A 20,001-nucleotide genomic window follows, 5' to 3' on the forward strand; every position below is an offset into this window, starting at 1 on the left:
CAGAACGTTGGATAAGCGAAGGTTGGATAAGCGAGACTCTACTGTATTCCGAAATCCAAAACATTTCTGGCTCCAGGTTTTTCAGAGAAGGAAACACTACCTGTATCATTATGTGCAAAGTTAATAGGTTCAAAGCAATGAAAGAAGGAGAATATAGACTTCTTTGTTTTGGTTTGAGGTAATTATATGTTATATCACAACAGAGGAGCCCCCAGATGGCGTAGTGGACTAAGTGACTTGAAGGTTGGGTTGCTGACCTGAAAGCTGCCAGGTTCGAATCCCACCCGGGGAGAGTGTGGATGAGCTCCCTCTATCAGCTCCAGCTCCATGTGGGGACACGAGAGAAGCCTCCCACAAGGATGGTAAAAACATCAAAACATCCGGGTGTTCCCTGGGCAACGCCCTTGCAGACGGCCAATTCTCTCACTCCAGAAGCGACTCAAAGTTGCTCCTGACACGGGGAAAAAAAATCACAACAGAGACCACGCTAGAAGAAGTATATGTCTTGAGTAAAACACAGAGTTTTTGTGTGCCTTGAAATGATACACATCTATCTCTGTGCTGAAACATGATGAGTATGAGTGATAATGCAAATCTTTAAGAATAAATACGTTCATAGGGACCAAAAAAAGTATTTCCTGTAATTTCATTCTGTTCTTTTGTTTATTTTTTGCAAAGCAAACTTGTCTTTTTTTTAAAAACACACTTTTAAGAAATAGCTTGGGGGACAGCAGAGAGAGTGCTGCCATTTTATGTCTTGCTTGTGGAATACAGTTGACTTCTGCAGGAAACAAACTGCTATATGGGAGAGTTATTATTATTCAGTCTGAGGCAACACAGCATTTTGCTATTCTCATAAGATAAAAACAAAATCCACCTGCTATGGGATCTCTGTGAGTGTTTGACATATATTTCTTAGCCTTGCATCTACTTTATCTGATACATGGACTACATTTGTCTGTTGTCAGAGCTATTCAGCTGTGTCCCTTTCTTGCAGTTTAGGACACACAGCAAAATCTCAACTCATCACTCCTGTGCTCTTAGAGACACTTGAAAAGTCCTGTTAGATATGGAAGATGGCTTTTGACTCTATTTTGTATCCCCAGCACTCCTCCTATCCTCTGATTCTCTCTCTGGAAAACCACTGTGGCCTGGAACAACAATCTACAATGGCCCGCCACATGAAGGCTATTTTGGGGGACATGCTCTTGACCCAGCCACTGGATGGAGATGTGCCCAAACAACTCCCATCACCAGAGGTAATCCAATACCCTCCTGTTTCTGCTGTTTGGGGACAACATCATGCTTAGGTACAATGCTCCCAGATGGTTTTAGTTTTGTCGTGTGCTGTTTGATCTTTCACCTCTCTCTGAATGACTGTACACTGTTGATACTTCAAGATATTTGGCGGACTGGGTCCTGAAATTCCCCAGACTTATTGTTCTGGGTGACTTTAATGTACATGTCGAGGCACTGCCATCCTCATCTGTGACTAAGGACCTAGTACCAACCTTTGAAGCTCTGGGGCTCTCACTACTCAAGACTCGCCCTACTCATCGGGCTGGCCACACCCTGGACCTGATTTTTAATATCGGAGTACGAACATCTCTATCCACGGTAATTGATGTTCCCTGGTCTGATCACGCTGTCCTGAAGGCCCGGATTGAGATTCCATCTCCTCCTCCCCATCCTGCCACACCAATCTTTGCTCGGCCCAGGAGACTCATGGAACCTGCTAGGTTCTTGAATGCCCTTAAAGGCCTGGGAACTCTCAATGAGCTAGTCAACACCTGGAATGTCAGTTTGTTGGCTGCCTTGGATTAGATTGCCCCCAGACGCCTCCTTCGCCCTTACCGGAATCGCTCCCCCTGGTACACTAATGAGCTGCGGACGATGAAGCAAGCACGAAAGCGGCTGGAACATCGGTGGCGACAGAAGCCCGACGAGGTGTCACTGTCCGCTTTCAAGACTTTTCGCAGGTCCTACGAATCAGCCGTCAAGGATGCTAAAAAATCTTACAATTCCTCCTTAATAGCCTCTGCTAGATCGCGCCCAGCTCAAGTATTCAAAATCGTTCGTGCTTTGACCAGTCCGGCTCCCTTAGTCCAAAACCCAGCAACCACGGCTCTTACAGCAGAGGCATTCCAGAAGTTTTTCACTGATAAAATCACCGTGCTTCGGCAGGAACTGCCCCCTACAGCTGATACCTTAAGTGAGCTTGAGACTTTGTGGCCGCTTAGTGGGCCTATCTTTGACCGATTTACTCCGCTTGACAAGGAAGATGTTGCTAGAATCCTGGCTGTTGCAAAACCAACCACCTGTTCCCTTGATCCGTGCCCCTCCTGGCTGGTGAAGAGCTGCCTGGAAGGTCTACTCGATCAGTTGAGTAATGTCATCAATGGGTCTCTTGAACAGGGGGTCTTCCCGGACAACCTAAAAGAGGCAAGGGTCCGTCCCTTGCTAAAGAAGCCTAGCTTGGATCCCATGACCCTTGCCAACTATCGTCCTGTCTCCAACCTCCCATTCTTGGGTAAGATGATAGAGCGGGCTGTACTGAGACAATTGCAACAATTTCTGGATGATACAGCCGGCCTGGACCCTTTCCAGTCAGGCTTCCGCCCTGGCCATGGGACGGAGACAGTCCTGGTTGCCATTACAGATGAACTTCGTCGCCAGTCTGATAGCGGCGGATCAGCGCTTCTGATACTTCTCGACCTTACCGCAGCGTTTGACACCGTTGACCACGATCTAATGATTCACCGTCTCGCCAGGTCCAGAGTTCGCGGTCAGGCCCTCAATTGGTTCAACTCATTTCTGCGAAACCGGAGCCAATGCGTGGAGTATATGGATCAAGTCTCTGACAGACCTCCCCTCCTATGTGGGGTACCCCAAGGTGCAATTCTCTCCCCTCTTCTCTTCAACATCTACGTTAGACCCCTTGCTAGTTTGGCTCGGAGTTTTGGCCTAGACTGCTATCAATATGCAGACGACACCCAACTCCTTCTGCGCTTGGAGCCTGGAGCAACGTCAATACCAGACAATTTCACCTTATGTCTGGAGGCTCTGTCGAACTGGCTACGTGCTAGTAGACTGAAGGTGAACCCGGCGAAGACTGAGATTCTCTGGCATGGCCGCTCGACTGGTCTGACCCACTTGCTACCCACCTTCGATGGTGCTGCCCTATCTCCTTCGCCTACCGTTAAGAGCCTGGGTGTCGTTTTAGATTCGCAGCTGACAATGGAAGCTCAGGTCACTGCTGCCAGCAAACAGGCCTTTTACCACCTACGACAAGCGAGGCAACTGGCACCCTATCTATCTGATGAGGCTCTGGCAACAGTCATCCATGCCACGGTCATGTCTAGGCTGGACTATTGCAATGCCCTGTATGTTGGGCTTCCGATGTCCACGACCCGAAAGCTCCGTATTGTTCAAAATGCGGCAGCCAGGCTACTCACAAGAACACCCATGAAATGCCACATAACACCAGTGCTGCAGCATCTGCATTGGCTTCCAACTGATTACCGTGGTCTATATAAAATGCTAGTCCTGACTTTTAAAACTCTTTACGGCCAGGGCCCATCGTATCTTAGGGACCGTCTCTCCTTTTCCCATCATCGGAGGTCGCAACGACCATCCCAACGAGACTTACTCTATGTACCGGGTCCTAGAGAAGTGCACTTGGAGAGGACCAGGCGCAGAGCTTTTTCTGTTTCTGCCCCTGCCTTATGGAATGCCTTGCCGCCCTATATGAGAGCCATGCGTGAGTTAGGGCCTTTTACCCTAGCACTCAAGACCTGGCTCTTTACTAGAGCTTTTAATCTATTTTAATTTTTTAATCAATATTTGTATGTATGTATTTTTATCCTTTACAATTTTATCTTGTAAATCGCCTAGGGCATCGTGGATGGAGGGCGATTAATAAGTAATTAAATGATGATGATGATGATGATATTTCAAGAAATACCTGTTTATTTTTCCTGAACCTGGATTAGGATGTAGTATGGAGCAACCCTATTTTCTCTTCCCCTGCTTTGAACATTAATGGGAGTTGGAGACACTTCTTAATGGAGTACCGGTGTCTCTGATTTATCGTCCTCCATTAGGAAGGAAAATTGAAGGAACTGGTCATGGAGGTAGCAACCAACTTCACCATGACAGCAAAACTGATGTCCAGTTCATGTTTATCTAATTGACCTTGTCTCTCCATATGAATGTGCTTAGTCTCTAAGATTTTTAGGAGAAGCCCTTCTTTCAGTCACATTGCCTTTACAGGTACAATTAATTGGGGATGTATGATGGGTTATTATTAGGGGTATGCTAATCTTTGTTTTAAAATCGTTAGTTGTATCTAATATGTAAGTTTTGTATACACAAACAGATTTTAAGAAACACACGCAAAAACTTAAGAATCAAAACTCACCCAATACATTTTTGTTTGAATTCTGTAATGCTCAGAAGTCAGTTTCATTTTCAGCACAAGTGATATGAAGCCAAAAAGGTTGCCATTCTTCTTTCAATTAAGAAGAGATAGGCTGCTTCTAGCCATAAGGAGAGGAGGGCAGTAGGGCAGGACAAACTGAGTGAGCTGGGAAAGAGACTGAGAGAGCACAGAATCCTGGGAAATGTAGTTTGGGCAGGAGAAGAGCCTTATGGCAGACAATTAAAAAAAGCCCTGCCCTAAACTACATTTCCCAGAATTCTGCTCAGCATCAGAAAGCTCCAATTAGAATAGGGGAGAGATTTGTCCCTCCTAGCAGCAGGCAGAATTCCAATTGATTCTGTAAACTGATACTGTAGATTGATACTTCAATACTAATAAGTAAATCTGTGCTGGCTTGGGAAGAAATCCCTAAATTGAAGTTCTGTTGGTTAAAGCCATTCAATGAGATAGCTGTTGTGGCTTTTAGAAAAATGATTTTTGTCAAAACTTTAAAAATATCCCAAAAATCAATAGATGTATTAATATTTCTGAAACTTGGGGGGAATGACCCCCCATTATCTTGTGTCATTATCTTGGGATATGAGAGAAGCCTCCCACGAGGATGGTAAAAACATCAAAACATCTGGGCATCCCCTCGGCAACGTCCTTGCAGACAGCCAATTCCTTCACACCAGAAGCAACTTGCAGTTTCTCAAGTCTCTCCTGATACGGAAAAAAAATCTTGTGCCATTGTACAGAAAATTCAAGGAGATAGCTCTTGTAGTTTTTAAAAATCTTGTTTATAAAACTTTGAAGATTCCCCAAAAATCCATGGATGAATGAAATGTTCTGAGACTTGATGGGATAACAGTGGTAAATGTGTTCTGTCATGGTAGCAAGTTTCATGCCAATAGCTCTAAGAATGAGGGAGAAAGGAGCCCCTAAAATTTCCTCATTGGCACAATTGCTTAACGAAAAGTAATAAAAAGTAGTTGTTATAGTTACGATATGGACCCCGTTCAATTTCAGAAACAGTTTAGAAACGATCCCCCTTCCGCCCCCGAATTTCATAATGAGTATTGAAGCATTTTTTTCATTGATCGCACAGGCCTAGTTATTATCAATGGCTGTTCTTAGATGCTGGAATTACCTTTTTAGGAAGACTAGACTGGGTCCACTCCTTTCTGTTTTTATGTCAGCAGACAATAAAACCTTTTTATTTCAACAGGCTTTTAAAAATAAGGACTTTTAAGAGGGTACGGCGCTATTTTAATTGTATTGCTTTATAACAGCATATTTTAAAATGCTTGGTGTTGTTAATCATTTAATTATATTTTATAGCAATCTTTTTATTTTGTATTTGTTATAATGTGTAATTCAGCTTGAGTACTAAATTGGGAGGAAAGGTGTGTTATAAAGACAATAATAATGACTAGTAATAGCCCATACACAAAAAGGCTTCCCTGAATTTTGAATTGCAAGTGGTGATAGTATTCAGGGTTTTTTTCCATGTCAGGAGTGACTTGAGAAACTGCAAGTTGCTTCTGGTATGAGAGAATTGGCCATCTGCAAGAGCGTTGCCCAGGGGATGCCCAGATGTTTTTGTTTATTTGTTGATGTTTTACCATCCTTGTGGGAGGGTTCTCTTATGTCCCCGCATGGGGAGCTGGAGCTGACAGTGGGAGCTCATCAGCACTCTCCCCAGGTTGGATTTGAACTGGCAACCTTCAGGTCACCAACCCAACCTTCAAGTCAGCAGTCCTATCCCATTACGCTTCCAGGGGCTCAGTTGTTCAGGTGTTGAGCCAGGGATCTTGCCAAGTTCTTGTCCTCACTGACTTCTGGAGCCAATTCTATTCTTTTATTTATTTGAGTTATTAAAATTCCTCCCAGGAAACTATGTGAAAATCTGAGCTGCTTGGTTTCTCTTTTCCACAGCAATTAAAGTGGAAGATATTGGTGAAGGGGAAGAAGCTGCCAGAGGGAAAGAATGAGCTTGACAGATGCAACTTCTCCAATCCCGAGGAAGAAATGCAGGATGAGGAAGATGATCGGGTGAGGAGACACAGCAGAGTTGTTATCCCTCCTCTTGAGAGGATGGCCTGGGGTGCTTCCAGACTGACCGCTTCTAAGGCCACCTATCAAAAGACATTGTGCAACTGTTTTGTTTGGTAAGGAAAAAAAGAGGGAAGAAGTCATAGGAAAATATTGTGAGAGTAGTATTGTTTTGAAACCCCCCTCCCTCCCAATTCTGCAGATGAGGCACAGCGATTGCACAATAAAAAGCCTCATCTGGAAGCACCCCAGGAGAGCACTGGGGAAAACATCCAGGACGGACTCTCATTATCTTTTTAATGGTATTTTAATGTGAACAGGATTATAGGCAAAACAGGGCAACTGGAACAAAAATATTATTTGCACTTCCCTGGAAACCTGAACTTAAATATAAAAATGTTTAGGTAAAAACTGAGGAGGGGTCTCCGTCCTCAAAGAACCCAATGAAGATTGATCATGCGCAACTGTTATGGAATGATATGGCCTTTGAGGAATGGGAATGGAGTGGAATGGAATACCTTGCAATTGGGAGTAGTTGGCGTGAATGGAATGCCATATCTTTGAAGAGGACATGGCTAGCTGAGGCTGTTAACAAAGGAATTGCACACTCCAACCACTTATAGACCCCAACGTCTTCTTAACTCTGGTTTTCAAGACTTTGTACCAGTGTTTTCAAAATGTATGTGTTGGAGTCACAACACTGAATTAAAATTGAAGGTTCAGTGCCTGCTATCCTTATAAACACTTCCTTTTAGAATGAGTAGGAATAGAGCACAATAGCATGGAGAAGTCAGATTATAAAGCACTCAGCGGGTTAAAGCATTATTTTTGTGCATTTCCTTTACTGTATTAAAATGGATTACAAAGGGATGATTTCTTATAAGATGTTTTCTGATAAAACCAGGACAGCTAGCAATCTCCTTTGAGCCATCCGGCACTAAATATAGGAGTTCTTTCAAAAGGCTTAAACATTCTTTCATCCAGTCCGCAGGGTATAATTTATGGGCGAGTCTACCCAATTATTATCTATAATTAGGAGCATTTAAAAATGAACTTTTGTTTTATATATTCCCAATAGAATATACAGCCTGGAGAAGGCTCTAAAATGCCTCAGATTCTTTGTTGTTTGCTAGTTTGGCTTGTCTGTCTGCCTGGGTGCTTAACACCGGATAGTAGCCCATGATAACCAGGAATTTACCTTCTTGAGTTGCCTCTCTCCATAGAAACATGAAAACTGTAGTTATGTTTAGGGGTGGGGTGTGTGGATTGCTCAAAAAAAATTCTCAGACTTTTACTGAGCTGTCTTTCACAGGATTTTTCCTAGGTTGGTGGTTTTGAAGCAAAAATGCAGATACTTGGTTGTTATTAGACATGGGACCGAAATTTGTCTCATCCGTTTGATTCGTGTTTCCATTTCATACTTTCCATTCGGATGGCACAGAACGGGAAGGCCCCTCCTGGAACAAAAATAAACTCGATACGAAAAGCAGGTGGGAGTGAGTATCGGTTCCAAACCTGCTTTTCGGATCGACGTAGGCCCAAGGTGTTGGGGCCTGGAAGCCTGCAGCCAAGTGCCGAGTAAGGAGCGTGCCTTACTATGCACTCAGCTCCAGGCCCTACTTGGCCGTAGGCCCAAAGCCTGCACTCATAGGCTCAAAATGCCAGGGTGCCTGCAGCCAAGCGCCAAGTAAGGAGGACTCCTTGCTTGGCTGCAGGCTTTGGGCCTATGTAGATCCAAAAAGCAGACTTGAAGTTGGTATCTGCTCCCATCTGCTTTTCGTATTGAATTTATTTTTGTTCCAGGAGGAGCCTTCCCATTCCGTGCCATCCAAATGAACAGTATGAAATAGAAACATGAATCAAACAGATGCCCCTTACTTGGCGCTTGGCTGCAGGCGCTGCAAGGCCCGGGTGAGTAGGCCCAAAGCCTACACCCGTAGGTTTGGCCGCTTTGGGCCTACAGGTGAAGCCCCCTCCCCCTGCCCCCAATAATGGGCTGAAAGAAAACAGATATTTCGACACTGAAGACAGAGAACAAATATCTGCCCTCCCAATTTCGGAAAGCTTAATCGAAATGGATCGGGGCCACCACCGAAAGCTGGGACACAAAACGGATCAAGTTTTGCCCCAAATACACATGACTAGTTGTTATAGTATGCTGATTAGTAAATTGACAAAATTACATATTCATGACACAATGCTTTAACTCATTTATGGAAATAGGTGCGAAAGGTTATGTAGAGACATAAAAAGTCAAAAGGCTTTTCCATATTTCAGGAGAATAGATCTATAAATGGTTCTTAGCCATGACTAAATGGCCTTTAGATTTAATGGCACTGTTTCAACAAATACCCAGTATTGGAGAGGTACAAGGAAAGAAGGACTGCTGCAATCATGTCCTATATCTGAGAGTAGTAGTTGATTATTGTGGGAAATTGGATTCTGGTCAAAATGGTGAAATCGAACAGGACTGTTCTTATGCTTTTAGATATGCTGGTCTAGATGCTTGGTATTTTCCATAGGAAAATCATTCTTTCTTTCTCTTCTCCATTTCCAGTCTATATCTTCTCTCCAAGAGATAAAACCATTACAAGTGAGTAATCCTCCCTGTGTGTGCACGTGATGGGTTGCAACAATGTAAAAGAGAGTGTGGGCAAGCTGGTGAAGCTCTTTCTCATTTATAACTCAGTCACGTTAGACTAAGTGGGGTGGTTTCTTTTCACTTGAATTGGCTGTTGACTGATCTGTAATTTCAGAGATGTCCCACAAGTTGCTCAGTCTTGATTTCCTCATAGAAATTTGTACACAAGACACAAGACATCCTCATGGCATCCCTTTCTTGTCTTCTGTGTCCAGGCAAAAGATGCTATACAGATTTCACGAGAGCTGTCAGATGTGGTTGTTTATTGCCAGGCTGTCCCCTTCCAAAGCTTGTCTCGTGCCCTGCACAACCAGCAGTCTAATGAGATGTCATCTTTCAGTGAGCGGAAAGCGAGGAAACTGATCAAGGAATCGGGTATGTTTGAGCTATGCAGATCATGAGAAGGACTGTCATGAACATTTTGGTGAGCAAATGACAACTCTGAGTAATAATAAAGGTATGTGCAGCAAAGGAATTGTCACCAGAAGGTGATGTTTCTTTGTCACCTTACAGCAGGGTGACTGAAGAAACTCACCCTATGAAAAGAGTTGGGAAACTTAGATATTTGCCGGATTAGAAGTCATAGGACCTTCCAGCCAGTATAATGGCTGACAAACATAGGCTAAGTTGTGCTATATATGTAGCGTGCTTTTTTGGACAATGCATAGTGGTCATAGTCAGATAATCACAATATAAGCAGAGTTGCTTATGTGGGTCCATCACAGTTCATTGAAGTACACAGATGCAGTTGCCTGAGTGGACATCAGAGCAAAATCTTGTAAGAAAGAGAAAAGAGACTACTTGAATCTGGAATTTGGTAGGTGTTTATATGCTGATACTGTGTGTCTGATGGAACACGGATTTACTGATGGTGGATTTACTACTTTTGCTGACTTCAGCTTTAGGTCAGGACTGAAGAAGTTGTTGTTGGAAGACCCATTTGAAGGCTAGGTACAGAGAAATCATAAACATCACCACCTTTTCTGAAAGAATTATAAGTTTCCTTTTTCTTTGTTATAGGAAACCAATTTGTCCGGTACAATACTCGGCACCTCAGCCGCATCTATCCGCAGGGCCTGAAGGTGAACTCCTCCAACTACAACCCTCAGGAAATGTGGAATGCTGGTTGTCAGCTTGGTAAGCAATTAAAGGAGGGCAGCCTACATTGGCTGCCTACCTGTCTGTATGTATGGGGAAGACAGCCTGGACAAGGGTGGAGGCAGGTCAGGGTGTGTCGCCCACTCTGCCACTTCATTCACATCTGTACTCTACACATTGAGTCAATGCCTGGAAATAGTTACCGAAAGTCATTGAGTAAGGTTATCCATGGTTGTGGGCAAGGACTAATGCCTATACACTGCCAATGATTATGAAACAAGCCAGGAATATGTAATACCACAGTTTAAATTATGATTACAATACAGCCCTTATATCCACAAACTGAAATACGCAGTTTCACTTATCCACACGTTCACATATTCAGTTGTTCATAATTAGAGCCTCCTATACAAATTATACCCTCTTTTTGGTACATCCCATTGAAAATAATAGGGTTTGATATTAAGGTATGAATACAGTGGAATCTGTCTTCCTTAGAAAGGAATCTGCCTGTTGAACCAGCCAAAACCAGGCCTACTAGTCGCAGCACCCATTTAACCTTCTAAGAGGAAAATTGGGTTCAAGACTATTCCCCAAGCTATGAATTTCATCTTTCAGAGGGAATGTAAATCCAAAGTTGACTTTCCTGAAGAGAAACAAAATCTCTTTTGTCTGGATGGAACCTCAGCTCCATGTCCAGTCATGACAGATTCAGTATTACCACAGCTTCCTTAGGACTAGATATACACATCTAAACTCTTGAGATTGCTGGACAGGGTATGTCAACAGAGGAAAAGACTCATGATAGGTCACTGCAACTCCTCCTGCCTGGTCATTACATCTCAAATGCTGTAGACAAAATCGTGATCGGTGCAGTTTAGGGCCCTTCCACGCAGCCATATAACCCAGAACATCAAGGCAGAAAATTCCACAATATCTGCTTTGACCTGGGTTATCTGAGTCCACATTACCGTATATTCCAGTTCAAAGCAGAAAACATGGGATTTTATTCAGCTGTGTGGAAGGGGCCTTAGTCAGAAGGACAAATCCATACTTTGCCAACTTTTCAGTTGTGCCTGCCTTTGCACCAGAGCAATTTATCCAGTATCTCAGCAAGACAGACATATTAGTGCCTGGCTATTGGGCTCATCTTTTCCATCCTCTTCCTCATTATTAAGGGCTGTTCAAACTTCATCTCAATTTTCTATCCCAGTAGTATAGATACAATTGTATATACAATAACACTGTCACAGGATCCAGGTTTTTCTGTCCTATGTATAACCTGTGTACTCTCTTCTTTTGTCTATCCTTTAGTGGCACTTAATTTCCAGACTCCAGGCGCAGAGATGGACTTAAATGATGGACGCTTTTCCGTTAATGGCAGTTGCGGCTACGTGCTAAAGCCTGCTTTTCTACGCAACACCCAAAGTTCTTTTGATCCTGAGGCTCCTGGTCGTAGAGCTGGCCAGCGCCCTGTTGCCCTCACCATCAAGGTACAGGGGCTTGTAGAATGTATGGTTCAGAAGGCAGTATGCCCTTTTCTATTTATTCATTTGTGTGTGTGGACAAAATATGGCCCTCTAGTTGTGTTTACATTGCTACTTCTAGCCTGCCTGGTCATTGGCGATGCTGGTAGGAGTGTAAATAATAGGAGAAAACATATCAAGATAAAAGCATTGCTCCCTATTTCAGATTTCCCCCAAAATATGTTTTTCCATCAGACCCCAAATTTCAGGGTTTCTATCATTTTTTTTGCATAGTTGAGTCTAAGAGAAAACATAATTTTTACTCTGCCATAGGACTCCTGCATTTGTTTTCATCTGGCCACATTCACAACTGGCCACAATTCATCTGGAGCAGGTTAATTTTGAATATGGTGTTGTATTTTAACATGGGAAGCTGATACATAATTTTCTTTTGTTTCTTCCTGGTTTCAATGGGTTGTGGGATGCTGCAGAAATAAAACCAAGCTTTTTTCCTCTCAAACATATTGGGAGGAAGGAGGGCTCTCTAAACTTGTTTTGTTTGCTCCTCCATGTCAGGTGATCACTGCTCAACAGCTACCCAAACTGAACAAAGAGAAGAACTCTTCAATTGTGGATCCCTTTGTGCGCATTGAAATCTATGGAGTTCCGGTAGATTGTTGCAAGAAGCAAACTGAGTACCAGTTAAACAATGGTAAAGCATTGTTTAGGAATTGAGGAAATAAAAAGAGGCTGTTGTACAGGCTCCTCCATATGTTGTTGAACTCTGACTTCCATCAGCTACAGATAGCATTATCAATAGTCTGGACAATTTTATCAAATTACATCTTGGAGAACTACAGGTTTCCTGCCTTTGCAGCAGTACTATTAAAGAATTCACTTATAGAAAGTCTTAGGGACAATTTCTGACTTCTCCCAGATAAGAGGGTAGAGCGAAAAACAGTTTTGCTTGAGATTCCAAAAGCTATGCTAGAATTACTGCAAAGTCTGACCTGCAATCACTTCTTACTGCAGTGCTTCTCAGCCTGTGAGTCCCCAGGTGTTTTGGCCTACAAGTCCCTGAAATCCCACCCAGTTTACCAGCTGTTAGGATTTCTGGGAGTTGAAGGCCAAAAGATCTGGGGACCCACAGGTTCAGAATCACTGTCTTACTGAATAAAATATGTTTGGTTGTAAGACTTTGCACTGAATATTTGCAAATACATGCCAAGTTCTACATTCCGAACTTTGTAAAGTTATATGTGGGTCATGTAGTGCAGAAAGAAATAACATAGACCTGAGTGTGCAAGTTCAACTTTCTGAGTATTTTGGAGTTTTGAAGCTTTTATTGTTTTTACAACAGACTTCCAGTCAATAAAGGCCTCTCTATAGTGTTTTCCTCTTACATTTCTACTTCTTGCATTTGTCTTGTCACAGGATTCAATCCACGTTGGAATGAGACACTGACATTCCAAGTACGAATTCCAGAGCTGGCGCTGGTACGATTTGTAGTCGAGGATTATGACACAACATCTGCCAATGACTTCGTGGGACAGTTTACTCTGCCACTGCTCAGCCTAAGGGAAGGTGAGTCTCTTTCCTCTTGAACCAGGGCAGCACAGGAACTGCCTGCAGGGTCCATCCATGCTGACTGGATCATTGGCTATCTCTGCAGTAGAGGGTTTTCAAATCTTTTATCTCTGGGCCCCCAAGGCTTCTTTTATGCGTGCACTGGTTTTCCTCATGTAAACTTTAGTCTGATTTCACAATGCATTTGTCAACATAACTTGAAGGGACTGCTTGTGTCAACCAGTTTGCTCCCATTCAACCTGCCCGCATCCTCATACAATATACTATCTAGAACTCCCAAAATTGTATGTGTAATGAAGAGTCACCATTGGCCATCAAAAGCATCTGGACAAAATGTGGCTCCATCTGATTGAAGCCACAGAAGTAATCCACATATGTTAATCTCTTAGATCAAGGTGGAATTTGGAGTGCTGTCCTGTGCTCGTATTGAACCAAGATTTTGAGTTGCATCTTACAGGAGATGGAAATCATTGGCATAAACTTCTAACAACTACTATTCCATTTCAAAAGATAACTTGAAATGTTATCTCTATGTGGAGTTGCCTTTGAAGACTGTTTGGAAGCTTCAAGTAGTCCAACGGGCAGCATCCAGATTACTTACTGGAGTGACGTACAGGGAGCATACAACTCCCCTGTTATGTCAGCTCCACTGGTTGCCAGTCTGCTACTGGACACTATTCAATGTGCTGGCTTTGGCCTATAAAGCCCTAAACAGTTCTGGCCCAACTAACCTATTCAAACATTTCTCTCCCGATGAAACGGTGAGAGCATTAATATCTGCCGGGGAGGCCCTATTCTCAGTCCCACCACTGTTGCAAGCGCATCTGGTGAGGACGAGAGACAGGGCCTTCTCAGTGGAGGTCCCTTGGCTGTGGAATTCCCTCCCCAGTGATATTCGACTGGCCCCATCCCTCCTGGTTTTCAGGAAAAAGTAAAGACCTGGCTGTGGGAGCAGGCATTTGGATAAGTCCAATCGAATATCGGCATAATTGTAGCAACACAAATGACTCTGATTTCGTTTCATGGCTTTTAACAGTTGTATAGTATTTATATGTTTTTATTTGGTTTTTGTATATGATGTATTGTATTTTTACCTCTTTGTATATGCGGCATTGAATTTTGCCATACTGTGAGCCGCTTTGAATCCTCTTCGGGGTGAGAGAAAGCGGGATATAAATATAGTACATCAATCAATTAATTAAAGTGAATACATAACTTAGCTGAGATAAGCTTGCTGGAAAATAGGGGGCCTTGGCCATAGCTGAGAAAAGCTGGACTTTGTTCATTTACCACATCATGTGATTCTTTTCTGTCCAAAGTCAAATATGATAATCAGTATTGAAGTTATCTGGAAAGTGAATTACCTGGTTCGTCACACTAAATTCCAGAGAGATTGGTAAATGATCACTAACTTTGCATGTCTTAACTTTTAAGTGTCCAACAAATTGTGTGAGGCTGGGACTAAATTGATTGTACTAGCTCCATGCCCTGAACAATACATACTCCTTGGGAATGTCACATTGAGCTAGGATTTAAATTCAGGCTTGGGAACCAAATCCTTCCCTTGGCTTACTCTAAGCGATCCTAACTCTCTTCCACATTCTAAATGGCCAGAAGCCATCTCTTAAGGGCAGTGAGATTCAAGCTAAAACATGCTGCTTTTTTACATGTCCGCTGCTGAAATGTGGCTGAAGCACCTTTCTAAAACTAAATTTAATTCATGGACTGAAAAAAATTCTTTGCCTTTTTACAATTTCTGCTAATCCACTTCAGAGGTGTTGTTGTGGCAAATAGAGCTCCTTATGATATATAAGAGAAGGGATTTCGGGAAGACCTGCTGATCAATATAATTTTCCCCTGCCATTTTCTTTTCAGGCTACCGCCATATACATCTACTCTCCAAGGATGGCACATCTCTGTCTCCAGCCACACTTTTTGTACATGTCAGATGTAAAAAGATGTGAACAATCCAAGTCGAACTCTCCCCATGCCGGAACAGATGAGCTATTGCTCTCATTCAGAATACCACCAGTTATTGAATCAGGCGTGTGCACCTGGGCCATATGGGAAAAGAATCAGGCTTGGGATAGGAGTGCAACATCGACCTTTGCTTGAAGGTTCCAGGTCACCTTAGTGCCAGAGAATGGAAGAACCTTTGGTGCTTTTAATGAGGATGCAAAAGCCAAGCCATATATAGTGATTTCTAGAATGCCATTTCTGGATACATTTTGCCTCAGGAAAGAGGCCTTGAGCCATCATTTTTTTCCCTGCAAAGGTCTACAGAAGAGATTCAGGTTGAAGACACTGTGCCTTATTTTATGTGACTGTTTCATGGCTCTTACAAGGAGCAGCTAATGGAAGATGTCTTACTCCTTAGGCAGGTCCAGAGAATGAGAACTGGACATTTCAGAAGGAGCTGTGAGAAGAAACAGGACTGAAAGCTTTTGGTGGGTGAATGTGATATAAATGTGCTGGGAGGTGCCTACGAGGCAAAGGATGCACACTACGGATCGAACTGAGGCCTGAGCTGGCCCATATGGGACAATGGAGGTTTGGGATCGGGCTGGAATGGCACATGCTTTGATAGGATTCGGAATTGGTTGTGTGTACACCTTCAGAATGTGAAATTGGTTGTGCATCTTAAGGAAATGGAAGCATCAGTACTTCTCAGCTATGGCACACCACTTAAATCAGTCCAGAGATTGCTGTCCAGGCAATCAGCTAGAAAAACTTGCCTAGCAAAAACAGATTTATATCACAAGTTGTACACTTAATCCAAAAAGCCTGCATCACACTTTTGCTAGAGCAGAATTAAATTATCCAGTAGTTCTGATGGTGCCGTTTGTTTTTGTTTTGCCATTTTAGAGCAAATTGTATGATAGTAATCCCAAAGAATGTGCCAACACTCATATTAACCATTGTCTCATTCATAGGATTTTTTTTCCTCTTGGGTATTTGCGATTATTTATAGAATGTATCAAATATATTAATACATCACAAAAATATCTGAGTACTCCAAAGAGTCTCACATCACATCCCTCTGGTAGGAACTATATGTTGTCGTTTTTAAATTTTTATGCATTACACTACTTCAGAAATTTTCTCTAACAAGGACTATGAGTAGTTTCGATCCTTAAGAATAAATAGAGTTGTTTGATGTAGTTTTTCCCTTGGTTAAATTGAAAGGATGTATTAATAGACTGGATATTCATAACCTTTCAATATTTTTCTTTTGTTAAACATGCACTTTAAAAAGCAGTGAGGGTGTGGTCTCTTGGAGACCAAGACCAGAAGAATATTTTATGTTTGAAATATAGGAAGACAGAAAAACCAGAGCTCTTGCAAAATGTCTTTAGAGAAAAACATCTGATGTGGCTTCAATAACATGATGAGTGCCCCCCAGTCTTAGTCTTTTATTTTGATCACCCCAAATAATTGTCCAGTTGGGGTGATCTAGCAGGCTTCAAGGGTGATCATTCATACTAGTCCAACAGCTGCTCTTGCCATACTTTTTACCTTTCACTGAAAAAAAATCATTTTCACTAAAAAGGACCCTTCTTCTAGAAAACTTTCAAAGTCACAGCAATTTTCTTTTTTATACACAGGACCCTTATATGCAGCACAGTTAGTGCTGTCATTTCACTTTATTTATCACAGCTGCATCCAATGGAACTTAAGATTTATGGTTTGGGGAGGCATTAAAGGCAGTACCTCTCTATACACAATATATGGTGAATTTATCAGAGTTTCTCAGCACTTGTTCAGAGTTTGCTATTGCCTTACTATGAGGCTGACTTACCAAACATCATCCAGTGGATTTCCATAACTGAGTGGGGAATCAAATACTCAACCCCCCTGGAGCTCTCATCAAACACTCAGATCACTGCACCACACTGACTCATCTTTGGTAACATCAGCAAATACAAAGTTAACATTAGGTCCTTACCTGGGAAGTGAAGATCTCCAGGCAACATAATGTCATGTATGGTGGATTGTTGACAATAGGCAGCAGAGAAGACTTAGAAATGCTTGTTTTGGATGTCAGCCACACACATGCCATACTAGGAGGTGATATCATTGCAGTGCTCCAAAGGAGAAAAAAAAGGGAAACATCTTTACCAAGCATCTTTCAGGGCGGTTAAGAGGTTCAAAGATCTAGGCTCGTGATTACTCAGCCATGAAACTTACAGAGTGACTGTGACTGCCTGACCTAGCCTACCTCACAAGACTGTTGAGAATAAAATGTGGATTGGGAAGCTAATTATATATGGTGAGACGAGAGGCAAGATAGTATAGTTGCTTACCTGTAACCATGTTTCTTTGGTCACCTGTGAAATCTGCACATCTGGTAGCTTGATGCCATATGTGCGATTTCACAGAGACCACGAAGGAGAAAGTATGGTTGCTTAACTGTAATCGTATTTCTTCGAGTGGCCATCTGTGAAAACTGCACATATGACATCGAACTATATGTGCGATTTCACAGAGACCACGAAGGAGAAGCATAAATGTTGGAAATAAAAGGCAATATAGAATGGCTTAAAAAGATGGGGACACCTTGTCCCTTGCAGATTTTGTCAAGAATGTCTAATCAGGTGTGCATCTGGTGCAAACTATGGATTTGGCCCAATCTCATACTCCTAAAATACAGTACTTTATATTTTAGGAAATCATCTAGTATTTTGTCTAGCTCAGGTTTCAGTGAATCCCTTTTTTTACTGGATCGTTATTGAAACTGTGGACTAAATAGTTGTTAGAAGTACAGACTCTGCACAAGAAAAATGCCATGACTTCATTTTCCATCACTTCTCTCTCTTTTGAGATCCCAAGAACTAGAGGCACTTTCTAGAGTATGATTTTGCAAGCTTCTATATATTATCAAGCCTGTTTTTAATGTATTGAATAGGTGTAATAAAATATTTTAACAAAAGTCTTGTGTCATACAAACATCACATTTCCACTGAATACAGACAATGTTTATAAAGTAGAGCTGAAAACGTTTCTAAATGAACAGTTTGTGGGGAGAAGTTTTAAATGTCTAGCCCACATTTCAAAATATGTTTGGACCACATTTGTATTTTGTCATTGCAATGTTTATGAATGCGTTTCCCCCCATATAAATCAAGTTGGAGTGGACCATTGAGGCCAACCACCTAAAGCGATACCTGCCTGCTTTGAGCTGTTTGGGGATAAACACATAAATTTCCTGAAATAATTGTTCTTAAATGTTAAATACTAAGTTTCCACTTTTAGTATGGTCGTAATATTTTGAATGCTATTTCTATTTATGTGGTATGCTATTTTAAATATATCTTTATGTTTATACAGGTAGATTTAAAAATATCAATAGTTTTTCAGGTAACCATTTTATACGTACATCTCTACTACAGGTGAACCCTATATACTCCTGTACAAATCTAGATATTGTGGTCAAAAATTAAGCCCCCAAAACTGTAGTTTACTGTTATCAAAAAAGTAACCATCCCCTTGAGTACAGTGGCAAAACTCAAGAACATAGTACGTCCAGGAAGACTCTATAAGCATTGACCTCCTCCGCTCTCTGCTGTGGCACCACTTCTGACCTTTTTAATGTCTGAGTGGGAAATGGCAGTGCCTAAGGATGGCTGGCCCCCTGAGGTGTCACTGCATATGGAATGACACTCAACTTATCCACAAGTCACATAAAAATCAATTTTTGGCCCTCAAATCCATCCTCAACTTATGCAGAGTACAGTAGAGTCTCACTTATCCAAGCTTCACTTATCCAGTGTTCTGTATTATCCAATGCAGTCTGCCTTTTGGTAGTCAATGTTTTTGTAGTAAATGTTGCAATGTTTTGGTGCTAAATTTGTAAATACAGTAATTACTACATAACATTACTGTGTATTGAACTGCTTTTTTGTCAATTTGTTGTAAAACATGATGTTTTGGTGCTTAATTTGTAAAATCATAATGTAATTTTATGATTAATAGGCTTTTTTCTTAATCCCTCATTATCCAACATTTTCGCTTATCCAGTGTTCTGCCGGCCCGTTTATCTTGGATAAGTGAGATTCTATTGTATATAGGGTAGTTCTCTGTGAATGTTGCAACAAGCTATGACAAGGGGATAAAAATGTTCTATTCACCCAGATAATGGTTAAGTGTGGCTGAAAAGTGGTTTTGAAGAAGTGTGGGATTTTACACATTACATTCACTGCCCGAAAGATGTCTGGGGAGCATTTGACTAGTAGTTGTCTTGATTCTATATACCAGGTGTACTGGCGACAGAAAACTATAAGTAAGAATTGTACCTCCTGCATGTTTAACCTGCTACCCACCTTTGGAAGACCACAGTGGAGGTACTTTTCTTCTGTTATTGTTTGAAGAATTATGCTTGATTAAATCATAAGGAATTTGGAGTAGCTTTGCAATTACTTACATATTGATTCTAGGCACTCATGCAGGGAGAGGGTAATGCACTCGGAAGCTACTTCAAATTTAATTTTGTTTAGTGTTTTCCAAAGTTGTGGATATCCTAATGATTGAGTAACATCTTCCTGCTGCCTCTTGGGTCTGAGAATAATGAGAGGTAGCCTCTGTCCGCATCAGTCTTTAGCAGTGACTCCAGAGGGCAGGAAGCAGGTTCCCAGATACAAATGCAAGAGGCCACCTCACCTAAGGGTGGATCTCGGTGATAACATTAAGAATTGGAACATCCAGTTACACTGGATGAAAAATAACTTGCCATGTGT

The 20,001-nt window shown here is 41.9% G+C and overlaps 1 protein-coding gene across 2 annotated transcripts in view; it reads left to right on the top strand.

The window, feature by feature from the left end:
• plcd3 (phospholipase C delta 3) overlaps nucleotides 1–19,668 on the top strand; it is an 81,010-nt gene extending 61,342 nt beyond the window's left edge. Inside the window, exons 8-16 of one of the 2 annotated variants that reach the window (XM_008113228.3) lie at nucleotides 1,107–1,259; nucleotides 6,359–6,475; nucleotides 9,033–9,068; nucleotides 9,332–9,491; nucleotides 10,137–10,253; nucleotides 11,529–11,707; nucleotides 12,257–12,392; nucleotides 13,115–13,264; nucleotides 15,143–19,668. In XM_008113228.3, the coding sequence (XP_008111435.1) occupies nucleotides 1,107–1,259; nucleotides 6,359–6,475; nucleotides 9,033–9,068; nucleotides 9,332–9,491; nucleotides 10,137–10,253; nucleotides 11,529–11,707; nucleotides 12,257–12,392; nucleotides 13,115–13,264; nucleotides 15,143–15,231 (1,137 nt within the window). In that variant the 3' untranslated portion in view covers nucleotides 15,232–19,668. The remainder of the gene's footprint in view (nucleotides 1–1,106; nucleotides 1,260–6,358; nucleotides 6,476–9,032; nucleotides 9,069–9,331; nucleotides 9,492–10,136; nucleotides 10,254–11,528; nucleotides 11,708–12,256; nucleotides 12,393–13,114; nucleotides 13,265–15,142) is intronic. The other variant, XM_016994531.2, reaches the window with a different exon arrangement.
• The last annotated feature ends 333 nt before the right edge of the window (nucleotides 19,669–20,001 follow it).

Source organism: Anolis carolinensis, chromosome 6 (assembly GCF_035594765.1).
Source record: "Anolis carolinensis isolate JA03-04 chromosome 6, rAnoCar3.1.pri, whole genome shotgun sequence".
NCBI classification, from domain to species: Eukaryota; Metazoa; Chordata; class Lepidosauria; order Squamata; family Dactyloidae; genus Anolis; species Anolis carolinensis.